The sequence below is a fragment of the Diabrotica virgifera genome, chromosome 6 (assembly GCF_917563875.1).
Source record: "Diabrotica virgifera virgifera chromosome 6, PGI_DIABVI_V3a".
Lineage (NCBI taxonomy): Eukaryota > Metazoa > Arthropoda > Insecta > Coleoptera > Chrysomelidae > Diabrotica > Diabrotica virgifera.
This window is the reverse complement of record NC_065448.1, coordinates 55,859,887-55,878,012: the sequence shown is the minus strand read 5'-3', so window position 1 is coordinate 55,878,012 and position 18,126 is coordinate 55,859,887. Positions and strand designations below refer to the sequence as shown.

At 33.8% G+C, this 18,126-nt stretch overlaps 1 protein-coding gene across 1 annotated transcript in view; it reads left to right on the top strand.

The window, feature by feature from the left end:
• Positions 1-18,126, top strand: part of LOC114343069 (uncharacterized) — a 452,597-nt gene that overhangs the window by 399,492 nt on the left and 34,979 nt on the right. The window contains exon 8 of the mRNA XM_050652913.1: positions 13,532-13,846. Within this exon, the coding sequence (XP_050508870.1) occupies positions 13,532-13,846 (315 nt within the window). The remainder of the gene's footprint in view (positions 1-13,531; positions 13,847-18,126) is intronic.

Below are 18,126 nucleotides of genomic sequence, written 5' to 3'. Positions count from 1 at the left end.
GGTTTGCAATCAAATTCTTTATAACAAACAACTTTAATAAATAGGTTGGGGGTTTGTGTACGAATCAATATAGACGTATTTGCATTTTGGCTTAGTAGAGGTTAAACAAGATTTGGTGGCTTCTAAGCAGCATGGAAGGGTAAACATTTGCGGTCTTAAGATTTAGTAACTAAATATAATTTCAACGAGCACTGCAAAATTTCATTTAGGTTCCGGGGGTTGTCAACGCGGAAAATTATTACTTTTAGATGTAATGAAATTGCTGTGTAATAGATTTAGAAAAGAAACGCAAATTTAAATGAGAATTATGAGCGTCATAACAGAATAATTTAAAATATCAAATTAGTAAATAATGCTTGAGCAGGACGTAAGCATGTCTAAAATTTAAAATTAAACCTTAGAATATAGTACGGGATCCAAATATAGTTCGACCTGTCCCATCTGCTTGTCGGATGAAACATTTTTTTGAAGTTATACTTCTTTAGGCACGAGGGTGAATTTTTACATTCCCTGGCGCATGCGCACACCGACAGTATGGTATTAGTCGCTCAAACGTTATACGGGATCTGATTGGGTGTTAAAATCATCTGTCAATAATATTTTCAATATGAAGATTATGGATAAAAAAATGTTGTGTATATTAGTTTTTATTGTTGTGATGGCAGAGAAAAAAGCAAGTTTATATTTGTAGTGACTTTTTAAATAGTTTTTTAAAAGCGACAGATACGTAATAATTGTAAATGTTTCAGTATCCTAATAAAAAATTACATAGGTACCTACCTATTTGGAAAATTTAAAATGAATCTACCAAAAGAGTATGTAATGCTTTGATATACATAATTTGATTACCATCAAAATTTCTACCGATATTCACCTAATATATTGTTGTACCACAAAATATTCCTTTAATTCCACAAAAATCAAACTGATTTAATTAAATTCATATAAGTAATAAACAACTACTGTCCAAAAATTTATGGTGTAAACGTTCAGTTGGTGTATATTCCCACATGACAGACACGCGAAGTTGGCGCAATGGGAAAGAACTTCGATTTTCGATCGGCGGCATCGACGAGAAGCGGGTTTGATCCCCAATGCAAGTTACTATTTTTTTATTTTTTTATACATTTTATTATTGTATATATTATTATATAATTTTTTTAGAAAATACGTATTTAGTTAAAATTTTTGGCAACAATTATTGTTCAGAAATCATTTCTTTGTGGCATTTTTCAATGTGTTTGTGTGTGTTTTATTCTTTTATTTTTTTAATTTTTGGTATTGTTTTAACCCGGCACCTGCCACGTGGGTTGCTACTAGCACCCCATAACATATTTTTATCAAATATTTGGTATTTCAAGTTTGGTTGCCGTGCTGTGCGTCATAGTAGTTTTCTATAATAGTATATAGCATAGATGTATTAGCGTTTGAAGTGGTTATTTAGTGTCATTCTGAACTTGTAGCTCTAAAGTCGAAATGGGGTGTCATCATCTGGCACTTTAAGTTTTATTTTTTTTTGTATTTTTGATAAACAAGTCAAATTTACATTTTTCATTGAAATAACTGATTTAAATTATTAATATAGACTCTATACTCACTAAATCTTAATTTTTTTATATATTCTACTTCATTTCATTTATTATGGCTTGGTACTTACTAATTGGCTTATAATACCTTTTTCATTTTATTTTTTAACTTTTATAACATATTAGTGGCTAAAAAGTTAATAAAACATGTTTTTTTATATTCTTGTGTTACTCAACACATTATTTTGTTTTTTAAACAAGATCACAGAAAATTTTTAAGGGGTGCTGTGAGCACCCCACGTGGCAGTTGACGCCTTGCAAGTCCACGTGCCGGGTTAATAAACATTTTTGGAAAGTAGTAAGTATTAAAATTAGTTTAATAGTTAAATTAAATATAAACTATTTAAAGTATATTGATTTCGTTGAAATGATATAATAGAAGTATACACACACATTCTATTTTTTATTAAATTTCATACATAGACAAATATTTCTAGCATGGGTTGCCAATCAAAATCGTGTCATAGCTATCCTTAAGGGGGGGCTGTACAAATACTTCTGACAAGTTTCCTTTCGAATATTCTTGATATTTCCTCATCTTTGTTTTTGAGGCACAGTGTTTCAGCTGCGAATGTAACTACTGGTCTGATTGCAGCTCTGTATATTTTCAGTTTTGTATTTCTGGATAAGTTCTGGTCCTTCATTAGCCTATGTTATCCATCCAGTATGTTTTTGTAGTATTTCATGTCCTCTCGCTGTAAGTGTGCTCTCCGTTACTTCTTCACTTATCTTATTTTTGCCATTTACAATTACTCGCAAATATTTAAATTAATGAAGCCATTCAAAAGTGGTATATTTTAATGCAACCATATTATACAGGTCTATCTTTTAATAAATAATTTCCATTTCAAAGCCGAAACATTAAACAAAATATATTTTATTTCGTTAGCCCGTGAGGTAGTGTCAAATTTGACCGGTGTATTTTAGCGTGGCTGTTTTTTTTTTATTTAGTTAGGTATTCCGAAGCTTACCCAAGTAGCAATTTTACGACCTGCAACCAATTTTGTCCTAATGGGACGTTAAATTTAAGGACAAAATTGGTTCACAATAAGCCTTAAGCAAGGACAACGTCTGTTTTTCCTATGGACCAACGTTGCTTCTATTAAGTAATATAATCTGATGACCAACCGACATCGAAAATAACGACGTCAATTATTAGGATAAGGTTTGACGTTAAGCTGACGTCGGTCTTAACCTATCTGTAGAAGTGCAATTAAGTGGCATACATCAACGACTACTCAACGTCGGGAATTACAACGTATTTTTTAGGATAGATGCCAACGTTCAGAGGACGTTGGTGTTTTATCGAGTATGATAGACGTATTTTTCGGGAAGACGACAACGACAATCCAACGTTGAGAATACCAACGTTAATTATTAGGTTAAGGTTTAACGTTAAGCTGACGTCGGGTATAACCTCTATACTACAATGTAATTTACTGGAAGATATTTAACGACTGCTCAACGTCGGGGATTACAGAGTATTTATTAGTATCGAACCCAACGTTCAGGAGACGTCGGGTGTTTTCTCAGTAGGTATATGGTAGAGTGTTGCGTGTACTTGCGGGAAGGTGAGAACGACAATACAACGTAGGTAATAACAACGTAGTACTTAAGTAAAGTTGTATACGTTAACGTGACGTCAAAGTTTTTTTATAAGATACCTGTAATTCAACTGTCAAATGTCAATCTCAAATCGTCCACCAGATTAAGGCGTGTTCACGACGACGACCGGTCGTCGGGAGTCTGTCGTCAAGACCAGGTTGTTTGCGCTTACTTTAGGACGTATTAGGTATACCAATAGGTAATTCGAGGTGTGCAAGGTAAAAATAGGTTATACTAAAGGTCGGCAAGGGGTGTCCTTGTCCAAATCAGTTAAAATGTAGTGCAATTTAGGTCGCGAGTCAAATCCGCCATTAATGAAAGATCGCCATGGTTCAGCCATTTTTTGAAACATAATGTTTGGCAATTTTTTTGCTAGATTTTAATGAATATTTGATTTTAATTAACGAATTTTGTTTATATATAAATAAAGGATAATTTTGTATGGGTCTAGACGTAATAATATGTTTTTTTAATTACGATGGTTATTTCTATTTTTACCGTTTTGTTCGATTTAACCTGTAAATTTCTGAGGCGCTTTCAGTTTTTAGCAATTTTTATACCTAGTTTAACAGTACACTTCCTTGCGTTTGTAAATTTTCGACCGCATTATGCAATGAGGCAGATGATTAATAAAATAATTATACAAGTCACTTAGGTTATATTCTGAATAGAGTAGGAACCTACTTAAATAAGTATAAACAGGCCGTCATGCATCTTAGTTTCTGATGATTTAATATCCTCCAAGATTATTAATCTATGTGGTAAAAATGAAGTGTGTCGGCCGTACTTCTGTGGTAGAGAATTTTATACTATTACTTTACAAGACCAAAGTCCTAAAAACTAACGTAATTTGACGATAAAATATCTCGAGCTGAGATGTCGAGAGGGGGACGTCGAGGCAACCCGTATTTCTATTCCCCACTTAGGTGCAAATAGCGGTTTTCTGACCGTCGTCGTCGCAACGTCGCGTATTAACGTTGGGGCATTTAATCCAACGTTAAGACGTCGTAATATTACGTCCAATTGCTTCTTGGGTATTAACAAATAATATGTCAGCTGCCCAAAACCGGGGATTTTAGGCAAGAAAAGGTAAAATGTGAAACTTGATGGAAAAACGCTACAACTTATATGTCAAATATTTATCTTCGTGACTTACGTGTATAATAGCCAGCCAAGAATACCTAGCTACTGGCTTTCACCCAGACAACTCGGGTTCAATTCCTGGCCCTGAAAATCTTTTTTGTTTTTAAAATTGACATTTTGATTTGAAAATAATTATTTTTTGATAATACCACGTTTTTGTTATTTATACGACACAATATAAAAAAGTCTGAATGTTTTTTATAGAATCGTAAACTTTGCATTTGATCATATTATATTCAGCTGACGCGTTTTCCTTACAATCTAAAATTCATAAATTAATGATTTAGGTATACTTTTTAATATTTGCCAAACTACATAGTTCAAGAATATTTTTTTTTGTTATTAACTACCTGACCCGGCAAATTTCGTACCGCCTTAGAACTAAAAAATAATGTGTAAAAGTTAAATATAGTCGGTTCGCTAAACTCAGACACAACTGGCTAGTGATTTTAGTAAGTAATTTTGCAAATTTTGGCAAAATTGGCAAAAAAACACAAAAATTACAGACGAAAATCACTAGCCAGTTGTGTCTGAATTTAGCGAATCGACTATTAGTGCAGTCACGGAAGGTGAATATGAGCTATTACCTCCGATTTCGTTGAACCTCCATCGATTTGCACGAAAATTGGTGAGTGGTTAGAGGATATCTCAAGGAACAAAGGTGACATGGTGCCAACTTGCGCTTTCACCCTGGGGGTGGATGCCACCCCTCCTCGGGGGTGAAAATTATTTTATAAAAAATAACCCCACAATTCGATAGAGCGACAAATTATAAGCAAAATTTGTTATATAAAGTTATTAAAATAAATCAAAACTTTTTGAGTTATTAAAGATCAAAGATTTTAATTTTTCGTGAGAAAAATGCATGTTTTTAACCGATTTTTCATAAATAACTCAAAAACTATAAGTTTTTACAAAAAAGTTATTATTGTCAAAATTGAGGCTAATAAAAAATCAAAAAAATTCCTTACTAGAAAAACGTTTCAATGTTAACTGAAAGTGAGTCATAGGTAATTGAATGTATATTTCTTTCGTCGAGTACCCAAATCTAAGTATTCAAGCTTAAATACCGGGAAAATGATGCATTTTATAACATAAACTTATTAAACATTTGTCAAAGCTCATTGAACTATCTATCAAATAAGTGCTCGAACAAGTTGATAGCAATAAAGTTTATGCACCAAAAATGTTTCAAAATGTATCTTTTAAAAAATTTTCACTAGTAATACCACTAGAGGTCAAATTATTTCCGGAAATTTTTTTGAGATCATGAATATTTTGAAAATTTCCCGAGTCGCAGACGAGGGAAATTTTCTAAAAATATTCATGATCAAAAAAAAATTTCCGGATATTAATTTGACTTCGCGTGGTATTCGGTAAGAAAATTCCACACCAAATTTGCAATTGAAAATCCAAAGCTGCATGAACAGATTAAGGTGAAACAGTAGCGATCAACAGGTAGCGAAAACGCGTTCCAAGATTGCGGCTGTAATTTTGAATATTTTTTCGAGATATTTGGCACACATATTCGTAATATAATAAAGAATGGCGGTACAGAGCCCAATTTGAAAAATATATTAATATGTGGAAATTACTCTGTAATTAAATACAATATTAAAAAACGAGCCTGTACCGCCATTAAGAAGAACAAAGAAATACACTTTCTTCAAATAAACTTTTTTATCCGATGCCTAGATTTTGTGTCATTTAGGAACTACTAATGAAATAAAAAATTTTAGTAGTTCCAAAATGACACAAAATCTAGGCATCGGATAAAAAATTTTATTTGAAGAAAGTGTAGTTTTTTGTTCTTCTTAATGGCGGTACAGGCTCGTTTTTTTAATATTGTATTTAATTACAGAGTAATTTCCACATATTAATATATTTTTAAAATTGGGCTCTGTACCGCCATTCTTTATTATATTACGAATACGTGTGCCAAATATCTCGAAAAAATATTCAAAATTACAGCCGCAATCTTGGAACGCGTTTTTGCTACCTGTTGATCGCTACTGTTTCCTCTTAATAGCGCGCCATAGCTTTGTCAGCAATTATTTAGGCTTTCAAATTCGTAATTTCTACTCATTGTAGTTGCATGGGAATACCATTTCAAGATAGAAAATAGTATATTCTTCAATTTTACATAAGTTTTGAGTAACTACAAGTGATAGAAAATGAATCAAAACTAAATTATGTAAACAAATAAAAACCAGTCTGTCAAAAATGTTCTGTTATTGTAAACGTCAAAAAATTTCCACTATAATTCGCTGTTGGGTACCCCACGAGCAAAAAATTTCCGATAAAATACCTCCGTTGCCATGGTGATCTGTCAAAATAACGTATTTTGATTGGTTCAAAATTACAGGTGTGGAATTTTCTAAAAAATGTTATTGTTTTTTTTTTGTAAATAACTCCGTCAAATTTTAAAGTAGCAAGTTCATCTAATAACTGGTTAAAATTCTATTCCAAGAGCTATTAAAAAACGTCAAAATAGTCATTTATACTCAAGTATATTTAAATGGGAAATAAGCCACAATTTTACCTAAAAATGTCGTCTACTTTAAAATGTATAATACGTGTCTGAATTGCCGATATAAATGAGTCAGATTAAATAAATTATTAGAAGAATTTTTTACTAAGCAACAACATTTTTATTTATTTAGTATTATTTTGTATTTTGACAACGACACCCGACTTGGGCGTCGAAACGTTAATAAAATCATTTTTAGGTAAAATTGTGGCTTATTTCCCATTTAAATATACTTGATTATAAAAATGCCACAAGAAAATAGCTTCAGTCATTTATACCTCTTAGTTTTTTAAAAATAAAAGGTTAAATGGCCCCGGTTACATGGTTCTCGCAGCAAAATTGAAATTTTAGACGTTTCTATCTCGGTAATTTTTTACTCTCCGAAAATAGTAAAATGGGTAAAGTATTTGTTACAGAAAAAACTAAAATTTAGTTATTTATCATTTTTTACGTATATTGAGTATTTTTGGAGTTATTATCAAAAGAAAATGAAAAGTACGATAATTGTAAAAATTCTGATTTTTTTAAATTATACTTTTTTTCTAAAATATGCATTCTAAACCGGTCAAATTTGTTGAAATAATTTACTATGATAACATAAAGAAATTCTTGTGAGGATTACTACAAATTTTAATTTTTGCGCAAATGGCGTATGTTTAATTTTTTACTTTTTCCTAAAAAAAACGAAAGGGTTCTCTTATTTTCATCATAACTTGCTTAATTTTGATGCTATTAACTTCTACTGAAGCTCATTTGATAGGTATTCCGAAGTACTTTGACAAGTGTTTAACAAGTTATGTAAGCTTGAATACTTAGATTTGAGTACTCGTCGAAAAAAATATACATTCAATTACCCATAACTCACTTTAAAATAACATTAGTTTAGTTCTTTAAGTAGGGAGTGTATTAAATTTTTTATTATCTTTAATTTTGGTAGTAATAGCTTTTTTACAAAAGCTTATAGTTTTTGAGTAATACGTGAAAAACAGCTTTAAAACATGCATTTTTTAAGAAAAAATAAAATCTTTGATATTTAATAACTCAAAAAATATTGATTTATGTTAATAACTTTATATAACAAATTTTTCTTAGAAGTTGCCCCTCTATCGATTCCTGGTATTATTTTTAATAAAAAAATTTCATCCCGAGAAGGGGTGGCAACCACCCCCCAGGGTAAAAGCGCTAGTTAACATCATGTCACCTTTGTTCCTTGAAGTATCTTCTAACTACTTACCAATTTTCATGAAAATCTATGAAGGTTCAACGAAATCGGAGGTGAAAACCTTCAGTGACTCCACTGTATACCTAAAAATTACCAGAAAGCCAAACAACACCCTTTTTCACTTAGGGTGGGGCAACACCCTTTTTCACTTAGATTGCTCGTACTACCTCAGGAAGCTTCAGGGGATTATGTTCAACAACTTTATTTATCAAGGAGGTCAATCATAATAATATTATGAGATTATCATATTATGATCAAATGCATAGTTTTACGATTCTATAAAAGACATACAGACTTTTTTATATTGTGTCGTATAAATAATAAAAACGTGGTATTAGCCAAAAATTATTATTTTTCAAATCAAAATATCAATTTTAAAAACAAAAAAAATATTCAGTGCCAGGAATTGAACCCGAGTCAGTATTGGCCAGGAATTTAACCCGAATTGAAAGCCAGTAGCTAAGCATTCTTGGCTATTATACACGTAAGTCACGGAGATAAATATTTGACATATAAGTTGTAACGTTTTTCCATCAAGTTTCACATTTTACCTTATCTTGCCTAAAATCCCCGGTTTTGAGCCAGCTGACACATCATTTGTTAATAAGCTTTGGAACACCTAGCTAAATAAAAAGAAAACAGCCATGCTAAAATGCTCTGGTTAAATTTGACACTACCTCCCTGGCTATGAGTATTATTTCCATAAATATTAACATAAAGCTGAAATTAAAAAAGTACACAGATTCTAAATAACTATGAATTCTATGAATTATAATTTAAATTCTGATATCTGGTGCTGATAGGAATATTATTATGAACCACTACATTTATATTTTTTAATGTGTTTCAATTAAACTCACATAGACAATAATTTCCTCACCAAAATATCGAAACGGATGTTATGAATTAGATAAAATGCCACTATTTTTTTGGTGTGTGCGTGTTCACAAAGAGGGGATGGAATTAGATAAACTTTTTGCCACAGTTATATTTTTTTGGTACTATCTAAACTAGGATGGATCTATTTTTTGGTGGATGCGTAGGGTAGAATTCCGATATTGGAGAAAAAGGTGTGTGACAATTTCAATAATAATAATTGAGTTTCGTCCCTTCTCAAATAGATCGGGAATATTAATAAAAAAATTAAAACATTTACATATTAAAAACATCGATGTTTCTACTTTCGTTGCTTCACAACGTCATAACTTTAAAACGTTTCATTTTTTATAAGATGCTTACTTATTTACTCCATGACGTTACAACCCTTCGTGGGTTTTAGCTGACTCAACAACATGCCTCCACTCTTCTCTGTCTTGAGCAACCTCTATCCAATTCTCCATAGCTTTCCTGTCTCCTGCTATATTATCTCGCCACCGGAGTCGAGGGCGGCCGCGTGGTCTTCTTCCAGTTGGGACTTCCTCCCATACCAGCCTTACTCTTCTTTGGTCGGAATGTCTTCTGAGGTGTCCAGTCCATTGGAGTCTTCTAGACTTTATTTCTTTAATTATGTTGGCGTCTGGGTAAAGTTCTTCGAGCTCTTTGTTAGTTATTGTCCTGCTGCTTCATCAAGCACAGGCGCAAAGATCTTCCTTGGGATTTTTCTTTCCCATACACGTAGTTTCTCTTCGTTTGCCTTTGTTATTGTCCACGTTTCGCTTCCATATATCACAACGGGTCGTATTATTGTTTTATATACTTGTATATTTGTACGTCTTGTTAGTCGTTTCGATTTTATAAGGTTTTGAAGGGCATAAAAACATCTGCTGCCGGCTTGTATTCTATTTTTTATTCCTTGTGATCCGGTATTGTCTTCAGTTACCGCTGTTCCAAGATACTTACCTAAATTCTCTAACGCGCTCAAAATTAAAGTCATCGATGGTTATGTTCTGGCCGCGTCTGTCTTTGCTTTGGTTATTACGGCTCATATATATTATTTCGTTTTATTTTCATTGGTATGGAGCCCCATCTCCTCTCCTTCCTTCTAGAACCTGACGAAAGTCTCCTTTATCCTTAATCTGGTGTTTTCTATTGTATCGTCTGCAAATGCCAACAGTAGGTTTGGTCCTTCTCGATGAAATACTGTAGTCGGTTTCTCGATTTTAGCACATAATTAATCAAAGTACCCAGCACAAACCTTATGGAAATTAGGTCCCCAGTCTCTTTGAAGTATTGTGATGAAAAGTTCTCATGGGCACAACTCGATCATATGAAGGATTTTGACACAAACTCGGAAATTATTTTGGAGGCACAAACTCGGAAAATTATAAGATTGACTGGGTATTCCAATTCCCTGAGTTACTGGTTATCTGGCAACATGTAGAAGTTTGGATCAAAGAGAAGTACTAGCAGTCTAGGATTTTTTCCTGGCTATCCAGTGGCGACCTTTACTTTGACCTTGACCTTCCACGGACGCTATCTTCTAGAGTTTTAAAGGTTGATAAAGACAGGTTATCTTATGGAGTTTCGGAGGAATCAAATGAATTACTCTTAGGTTTTTGGGGTTGTACAACATGCATATACTATCAGATCCGACCATGAATCATATAGTGCCTAAGGCACGTCATCTTCTTGAATTTCGAAGGGTTTTCGGAATTAAATTGATAAAAACATATTTCTCATGGCTTTTTAGGGTCGCTGAACGCTAATACGCAATCAGATCCGACCCACGGAGCACCTGGTGCCTAAAGTTATTCATCTTCTCGAGTTTCGAGAGTTTTCGGCATTAAATTGATACGAATGGATTACTCATGGCAGCCCCAAAAACCTGTGAGTAATCAGTTTACATTAATTTAGTACAGAAAGCTCTCGAATCTCCAAAGCATGACGTGCCTTAAACACCAGGTACTCTTGTCTGTTCTGATGGGGTATTCGTGTTCAGCAACTCCAATAACCTATGAGTAATCCGTTTGGATCAATGTAGTACCGAAGACCATCGAAATTCGAGGAGCCCCTTTCATTGATCTTGGAAACCAAGTGCTCCGGGATTCGTTTCTGGTGGCATATTCGTGTTTAACGACCTCAAAAAACCCTCCAGTAATGCATTTGCATCAAATAAATGCCGAAAACCATCGAAACTCTAGAAGATGACGTCCCTTGCAGTGGACCTGGCAACCGCGTTCTCCGGAGGTCAATTCTGATGGCATATTCGTGTTTAGCCATCCCAAAAACCCATGAGTAATCTGTTTATATCAATTTAATGCTGAAAACTCTCGAAACTCTAGAAGATGACGTCCGTTGAAAGTCAAGGTCAAAGTAAAGGTCGTCATTGGATAGCCAAGAAAAAATCCTAGACTGCTAATACTTTTATTTAATCCAAACTTCTACATGTTGCCAGATAACCAGTAACTCAGGGAATTGGAATACCCAGTAAATATTATAATTGTCCGAATTTGTGCCTCTACATCTTGAAAATCCTCCATACGATCGAGATGTGCCCATGAGAACTTTTCATCAGGATGCTTCAAAGATTATTTTCCCAAAGTATGAACTAAATCCACTGGGACCTAATTTCATTAAGGTTTGTGCGGGGTACTTTATTGCATTTTATGCAAAATACCAATAAATACAAAAACGGGGGAAACAACTCTTTTTTTTATTCAATGATTTTCAACTACTTAGATTACCGATAGGACCTTCATAATTTGCCTAGAAAATCTTTATAGTGTAATAAAAAGTTCACCAAATTTCATTAATATCAGTTCAACCAATTTCGCATAATAATTTTTTTCTACAACCGTGTTAAAAATGCAATTTTTAGCACTCCATACGAGCGTTATATGCTACTTTAAGGCACTAGTCCTTTAAAATTTTTATGGCACTGCAATTCGTATTGACCGTATATGACAATTTTGATGTAATGTCAAAAAAATATAAAAATGGAATGTCAGAATAAAGTTCAAGTAAAAGTTTTTGTACATATTGTCCTGTAATTACGTTTGTAGAAAAAATATTGTATGATATGCATGTTAAAAAGTACATTTTTAAGGCACTCAGGTGAATTAGTCCTGTCGCCAGGGGGGGTACAACGGCCTCGTTAATTCAGATGGACTTACCCAAGTTTTTTTTATGTATTTTGACCCGTAGAACACGAATTTTTTGGGTAACAGTTGATCCGGATGTCGATAAGATTGTTATAGACCAAGAACTTGAGGAATCAAATAACAGCGATTTTTGGCAAAACAAAACAATATTTTGTATTTTTTGGGTCATTTTAAGCAAAAAATATTTCTACAAGTTTTTTAGTAGGATGCACAGTTTTCGAGATAAACGCGGTTGAACTTTCAAAAAATCGAAAAACTGCAATTTTTAAACCCGAATAACTTTTGATTAAAAAATAAAATAGCAATTCTGCTTAGCGCCTTTGAAAGTTCAAGTCAAATTATGTCGGTTTTGATTATTTGCATTGCTAAAAATTTATTGTGTTATTGTTAAACAAAGCTACAAACAACTAGTGCGTGAGTGATGTTTCTATGATTTCTCATTTAAAATCGAACGAGTAGGTAGAATAGGTACTAGTGCAATCAAGACTATTTCTACGTTACATGCGTTAAAACGCATGTAAAAGCACGGGAAACCCTACGTGTTTATAGCTTTGTTAAACAATAAAAAAATAAATTTTTACCAATGCAAATAATCAAAACCGATAAAATTTGACTTAAACTTTCAAATGCGGTAAGCAGACTTGCTATTTTATTTTTTAATCAAAAGTTATTCGGGTTCAAAAATTGCAATTTTTCGATTTTTTTAAAGTTCAACCGCGTTTATCTCGAAAACTGTGCATCCTACGAAAAAACTTGTAGAAATATTTTTTACTTAAAATGGCCCAAAAAATACAAAATATTGTTTTGTTTTGCCAAAAATCGCTGTTATTTGATTCCTCAAGTTCTTGGTCTATAACAATCTTATCGACATCCGGATCAACTGTTACCCAAAAAATTCGTGTTCTACGGGTCAAAATACATAAAAAAAACTTGAGTAAGTCCATCTGAATTAACGAGGCCGTTGTACCCCCCCTGGCGACAGGACTAAATTGCAGAACTCGCTATCAGCTCATTCTGCAAACTTTCACATGCGTGCCTTAAACGTGTACTTTTAACACTTATATCGTAAATAACTATTAAATCTAAAATTAAAAAGAAATGATTTTCTTTAAAATCTTGCACAACAATCACATTTACATTATTATTTTACACTATATAAAATATACCATCTTATTTGCCTCTTGTAATCCATAAAAACTAAATACTCTATTAAAAAAGTAAAACATTTCGTGCATTTTGGGTGTCTTATAATTTTTAGGATTACTTGCAGTACACTTATATTTTACTAGCCTAAATAAATACATTCTAATTTATTGTAGAATAATATAGCAGATTTATTTTAATGTACATTACAATTACAATGCCCTTTTGTATTCTTGTCGTTACATTTTCTATTTTTCAGCAGCACCCCGAATTATAAAACCCACCCCACCGGAAAACTGCACAATCCTACACCAAACACGCTTTTACCTCCAAATAGCGTGTCAAGTAGCAGATCCCTCAGAAAATCCTTTCGATACCTACATAATGCAGGTCTACGATGCCAATACTCGTTTTCTGATTGATACGACGACTTCAAAAAATCCTAGAGACATAACTGTTCGGAATTTATCCGAAGTCCGTGAGGATTTGCTGCTGTTTATTAGGACCATGGACTCAAGATCAGTTACCAGTGAACCTAATATTATTTATGTTCCGGCTGTAAACAGATTTAGTGCAGGTATTACTACTGTGTGATGGTTTGATAATTTCTGGTTTGGTGGTGGTGGGTTTGAAAGATTTAGTAGTTGTAGAGAAGGTTTAATGATAGCTAATTATATTTTTAGTTTTATTAGTTTAAAAATGTTTAGTTTTAACAAATAACAAGAGCCAAAAATGGTGTTTCTTAATGTTTTCCCGCCAAACTGTTTGACACTCTTAGGTCTCGGTTTTTGCAAGGCTTTAGTACTGTGGTAAATCTACTGTCATCAACGTTAAAAATTCGGTTTTCCTTGACGTTAAATTTCGTGTATAATTGTTGCAAATTATTAAAAAGATGGTGACTTCTTCTTTCTCTTGTGCCACTTCTATCGGAGATTGGAAATCATCAAGGCTATCCTGACCTTGTTTACAGCTGACCTGAAGAGTTCATTAGTGGTGCAGCCAAACCCCTCTCTCAAATTCCGCAACTATGGCATTCTTCTACGGCCTGGATTCCGTTCTCGGAATAATAAAACATGTCAAAGTTATTAGTTTTCAAACTTATTATTCACAGTTCCATTTTTTTTTTCATAAATGCAGTAATGTTGTCTTTTTGCGTAAAAGCATGAATCTGAGGCCCTCCCATTGATTTATTTAGAGTACCGAGTCTTTGAAAAATATCAACTAAATACGCAAGTTCTACAAGGAATTTAATATCATAAAACAAGTTTGCTTCATCTCTATTACTATCAGTAAATAATATGACGATCTATTCGTTAAGCTCCAACACCCTTTGAAGTACTGTGGCACGAGAAAGCGAACATGATCTATATTGATCTATATTCTGAACCCATGTCACACAATTTTCCTTCCTCTTAATGGGCTATTTTTGATAAATTTACAGCTCTTATAATATCTTTAAATACTGTTAGTAGATCTTCACTCATGTCTCTTGAAACAAATGATTGTCTATGAATCATGCAATGTGTCTAAACTGCACGATGCACCTTTCGAACTAGTGCCTGTAGACCAGCTTTTTTTCCTGCCATAGATGGAACTCCATCTGTGCATAGTCCAACACAGTTCTCCCAATCTCATTTTCATTAAATAAATTGTCAACGCTATTACAAACTTCACTTGCTGTAGTATTGCCTTCAATAGGTTTACAGAATAATATGTCTTCTCTAACATCAGTTTCCACAACCTATCTTACAGAGTTATCAACTGTGCATCCTTAAGAACATCTGTAGACTCATCTACCTACTTGAAACGCAAAAGAAGATAGTTTTAGTGTTTCTATTAATTGATTGCAAAGATCTTCAGATATATCGGATATTCGTATCCCCACCGCACCGTATTATCTGCAAGTGGAATGATTTTAAGTTGATCAGCATATGATTCAGCGAGCATCGTAGCTATTATATAGCACCAATAGCTGCAGGTAGCATTAGGTAGCAGATATATTTATTTTTCTGACACTTATTTGACTTTTTTGTTTTGTATTCGAAAATAATATTTTGGAAACAGCTACATGCCCCCCTTGCAACAGTTTCGCGCCCCACAGGTTGGAAACCACTGGTGTAGTCAGTAGAAATCGCGTTTTTTAATCAAATAATTTCAAGATGGAAGTCGAAGCTGCTATGCTGTTATATTTTGTGAGTGCTAATTATTATTTTATGAATTTATTATTTTATAAATGGATCCAACAAAACCAAGACTCAAAAGAAGATGGTAAAAAAAACGATTTTTTTTATATTTATTTAAATGAGTCGTTAGTGTCCTATAAGAGTGTCTTTTTTCTTTTTTCAATCTTCTACCGTCACTGGAAAAGAGAATGACTGCACGATTTTTGTGTGATTTTTGTCGGGGATCCCGTAAACAAGATCCAGTTTCAAACACTGTTAAAAATTCGATTATTTTTAATTACACCACTCCATTTTCGTAGAATATTATGTACTAATTCTATGTATTTCACAGTGGCGGTCTCAAGGGGGGGCGACGGGGGCGATCCCCCCCCCCCCCAGAAACCTTAGTTTTCTGAAAAATTGAGAACTTAATATACATATTAATCCGAAGTGTGAGATCGAACTAATGCATTGCTATTATTGGACAAAATAATTTAACAGTGTTATCTTGTAACTTGTTTCAATCACAGTTTAAATCTATCACTGTCCAAATCATCTTAAATTCAGGCTGTTAGAAATGCAACGGGTACCATACAACAAACAGTTTCGTTCTTCACGTCTTCCTCAAAGAGAAATCAAGTTTTGAAACACTATGTAGGTGGCCAGCTACCTGGATTGTGTGAAACACGTTGGGTGGAAAGGCAAACATCGTTTTTGCAATTCAGACTTAAGTTCCCTGAAATCATTCAAGCCCTGGAATCAGTAGCTTCATGGCAAGATTTAAAAGCTGCATCCAAGGCGAGAACCTTGATTTGTGCCTTACTGAACAGTACTTTCATTATCACTGTAGTGTGTATGTGCAACATATTTTCACTTACACTGCCTTTTAGCAAGCTACTTCAGAAACCTGATATTGACTTGAAATATGCATTGAAACATTTTACGGACATGACCAAAGCACTTGCCAATCAACGGAACACAGCGATTGTTTGCTTTAAAGATTTGTTCCAAGAAGCAAAGGACATCGCCGAGAAGACAAATTTTGATATTAGTATTCCAAGAATATCACAAGTGCAGAAGAATCGAGCCAACCACGCAACTAAAGACCCAGAGACATACTTTAGAGTATTAGTGTTCCTTCCCATTCTAGACTCTGTAATAGAAGACACAAAGTCTCGTTTTCCTGAAGAAACATTGGAGTTGTACAATCTTCACGTATGCATGCCTGAATACCTGATAACCAACTCTGTTCAGGACATGTCTGAAAAAATTGAGTGTTTAGTAAGGAGGTACAGTGAGCTTTTTGATATGTCTCAAGCTGAAATGAAATGCTTATTGAAAGGTGAACTACAGCTTTGGGAAATGCAATGGAAAGACACGGACGAATTTCCAAAAACAGCGCTGGACGCGTTAGACAGTTGTAACAGAGATTTGTTCCCTACAGTCAGCAAGCTACTTCTAGTCTTAGCTACACTTCCCATCAGCAATGCTTCTGCAGAGCGTAGCTTTCAATCTCTAAAGAGAATAAAGTCGTGGCTAAGAACACGGATGCGTCAAGACAGGTTGACTGGACTTGCTCTACTCCATGCCCATCGAGACATCAATGTAGACCCAACGAAAGTTTTAGAACGATTCGCCAAAAGTGGCCATCGAAGACTTGAATTCGATTTGTAATTACATTCTTTTTAAAACCTTATAACTTGTTATTTTATTACTTATAACCTAATAAAACTATTACAATGTATAATGTGAACCTCCTTTTTTCCATTCTAATAGACTAATTTGTATTGTATATTTATTGTAAATTTTAACGTTTTAAAAGGTAAAATGTGTTTTGAGCTCTTTCAATTCAAGCGTAAAACTAACATTGTCAGACCAAACCTCTGAAGTTTGACGTTTGTTCGTGATAAAGTAAAACCACCTAAATCGTCAAAGGTTTAGAAAGATGAGACTTGCTTCAGAGGCTTGCCATTGAAAAATACTATCACCCACAAACCTTTTCTATTAGACTTTGAGTTGTTTTCAATAGTTCTAAATTGGTTTTTGATACAATCACAAGAATACAAAATATATTTTGAATATTTTATTTGTAAGTTAGCCGAACAATATTTACAACAAGCTTTAGAGCCTAGCTTTTTTATTTTTTATTATAGTGTAAAACTGTTTCCACTCATACTAATTGTAATAATAATAAGTGATTTTCCTTTTTCTCCGTTCGTCACAACCACTAAGTGACAGTCAGTCCATATTCGGTCCATCAACTGTTCAAATGAATAAAATGCTTTTAAAACTCTCAAAATCTTGCCATATTTTTAAAAATTTTCCGGACCCCCTTTCCGGCTGGGGGGCTGCACCCCCAGACCTCCCTGTAACAGACCATCGCCCCTCCCAAAATCTGACTCTGAGACCGCCACTGGTATTTCACAAAACAAATAATTACACTGCTGAACTGCAAGCTAGAACTTGTTGCGTATAACTAAAACAGCGGTAGTGTAGCCAGAACAACGCGGTAAGTGATGAAATAAGTCTTTTGATGTGTCGAAAGAAACCGACACACGAGCTTTCGCCTAACGTTTAACGTGATTAGTAATAACAATAACAAATTAGCGCGCTAAGTCGTGGCTACACCTCTCTTTTTACTCAAATTAACGGCATTAGACGTTAGTGTGGCCCCAGCATTAGACACACAAACAAT